Source organism: Penaeus monodon, chromosome 31, assembly GCF_015228065.2.
Source record: "Penaeus monodon isolate SGIC_2016 chromosome 31, NSTDA_Pmon_1, whole genome shotgun sequence".
NCBI classification, from domain to species: domain Eukaryota; kingdom Metazoa; phylum Arthropoda; class Malacostraca; order Decapoda; family Penaeidae; genus Penaeus; species Penaeus monodon.
The window spans coordinates 1,273,509-1,275,202 of record NC_051416.1 but is presented as its reverse complement, the minus strand read 5'-3'; the positions used below and the strand labels follow the sequence as shown (position 1 = coordinate 1,275,202).

Genomic DNA, 1,694 nt, shown 5'->3' with positions numbered 1-1,694 from the left:
CTTCTAAAGAACTTTGTTACATTTTTTAGCATGTATTTCATAGCACTGTTATCTTTAGTTTTCACTGAATTTCAATGAGAATTATGTTGATTTCATATAAGAAGAAAAATTTTAATAGTTTCCTGAAAGCTTATACTTCTCTTATATTTGTAACAGTACTCCTGTCTTCATCATCATTTATATACTTGTATATTGAATTATTTATTTGTAATCACTGATCCACTGTGCTGAAATAATCTCTAAAAATCTTATACTTAATCTTTCCAGCACACAAGAGAACGCACACAGGGGAAAGGCCATATGAGTGCACCAAGTGCTCTTCCAGGTTCACTACTCGTGGTAATTTAGCACGACACATTGCGGGCCATGAAGGGAAAAAGCCGTGGCAGTGTGACATCTGCGGCAAGAGATACACTGAGAAGAAGTCTGTGAAGGTCCACATGCGCACTCACACAGGAGAGAAGCCTTATGCGTAAGTGGCTCTACAGTTGGTGCTTGTATTACTGCCCTTGTGTTGTGGCTTGGGTTGTGTATTTGTGTTTTCCATGTGACGTGTCCCTGTTAACATGTTTTTGGTTTGTGTCGTTGCGTTTGGCCCTTGTGTTGTTGTCCTTGGATTGTGCCATGTCCTTTGTTGTGCTTTTGTGTTGTGTCCCTAAGTCTTGTCCTTGTTTTTATCCTTGGTTTACTTTCCTTGTGTTGTCTTGTGGTTAATTCTTGGGTTTTGTCTATAGCATGTTGTCTATGTCTTGTTTTTGCTATTTGTCTTTTTTTTTATATCCTTTTGCCTTTGTATTGGATTCGTCTGATCTTGCAATAATATGTTATTCTGGGTATTAGCTTATATGCTCAATTTGTGCAAAAGTAGGATTTGGTATTTTGGTTTTGGTTTTAATTGTTTTACTGTTTATTTCTTATATAAAGGCATTGGTATTAGGAAATAGTGCTTCTAGTAGTTCAGGCAGCTCATCATGCTGTTTGAGCCTGTTTAATGCAAACAACCAATAACAGTAATTAATCTTGAATACAGACTCTTGAAATTTCACTTACTGTGTGTAAGTTGTTGAGTGTATTACTTGATACAAATTTGAATGTAATGTTTTCAGTTCTTCTTACTGAATGTTGCTAAATTCTAGTATTTTTATAGTACCTTGCTTACATATTCATCATTATTTACAAGTAAATTCATTATCTTACCACAGTCTTTGAAGTCAGATATATGGCTTATATAAAAAAATCAAGCGACTACTAAGCTATTGCAAAATATTTAGTGTTTATCACAAAATTTGTGAATATGTCAAACTGGAAATTTTACGAATTCAGTGCATGTTTAACTTATCAACTGATTTCACCTAAGAGAGTTCTTATACATGGTTGCATTTTGTAAGTCTGTAGCAGAAATCAAATTTTTAATCAAGCTTGCTTTGTACACATTTGTATTTACACAGTAAATACTTCACTTTCAGATGTTCAGTGTGTCCCAAACGATTCTCACAGTCAGGAATCCTGCAGGCACATATGTTAATACACACAGACCAATATGCACATCTATGTGATGTGTGTGGACGCTCATTTCGGCAGCGATCTCAACTCATAACCCACCATCTGCGTCATGAAGGGGTCAGGCCCTACTCATGTACTGAGTGTGAAAGGAAATTCACAACCAAAGGTTGTTCTGTATTTTGGTGCTTTTC

General features: G+C 35.7%; 1 protein-coding gene across 1 annotated transcript in view; it reads left to right on the top strand.

Moving 5' to 3' along the window:
* LOC119592874 (zinc finger protein 69 homolog) overlaps window positions 1-1,694 on the top strand; it is a gene marked incomplete in the record, with an annotated part of 18,581 nt that overhangs the window by 8,921 nt on the left and 7,966 nt on the right. The window contains 2 exon segments of the mRNA XM_037941768.1: window positions 268-472; window positions 1,467-1,669. Of these exon segments, the coding sequence (XP_037797696.1) occupies window positions 268-472; window positions 1,467-1,669 (408 nt within the window).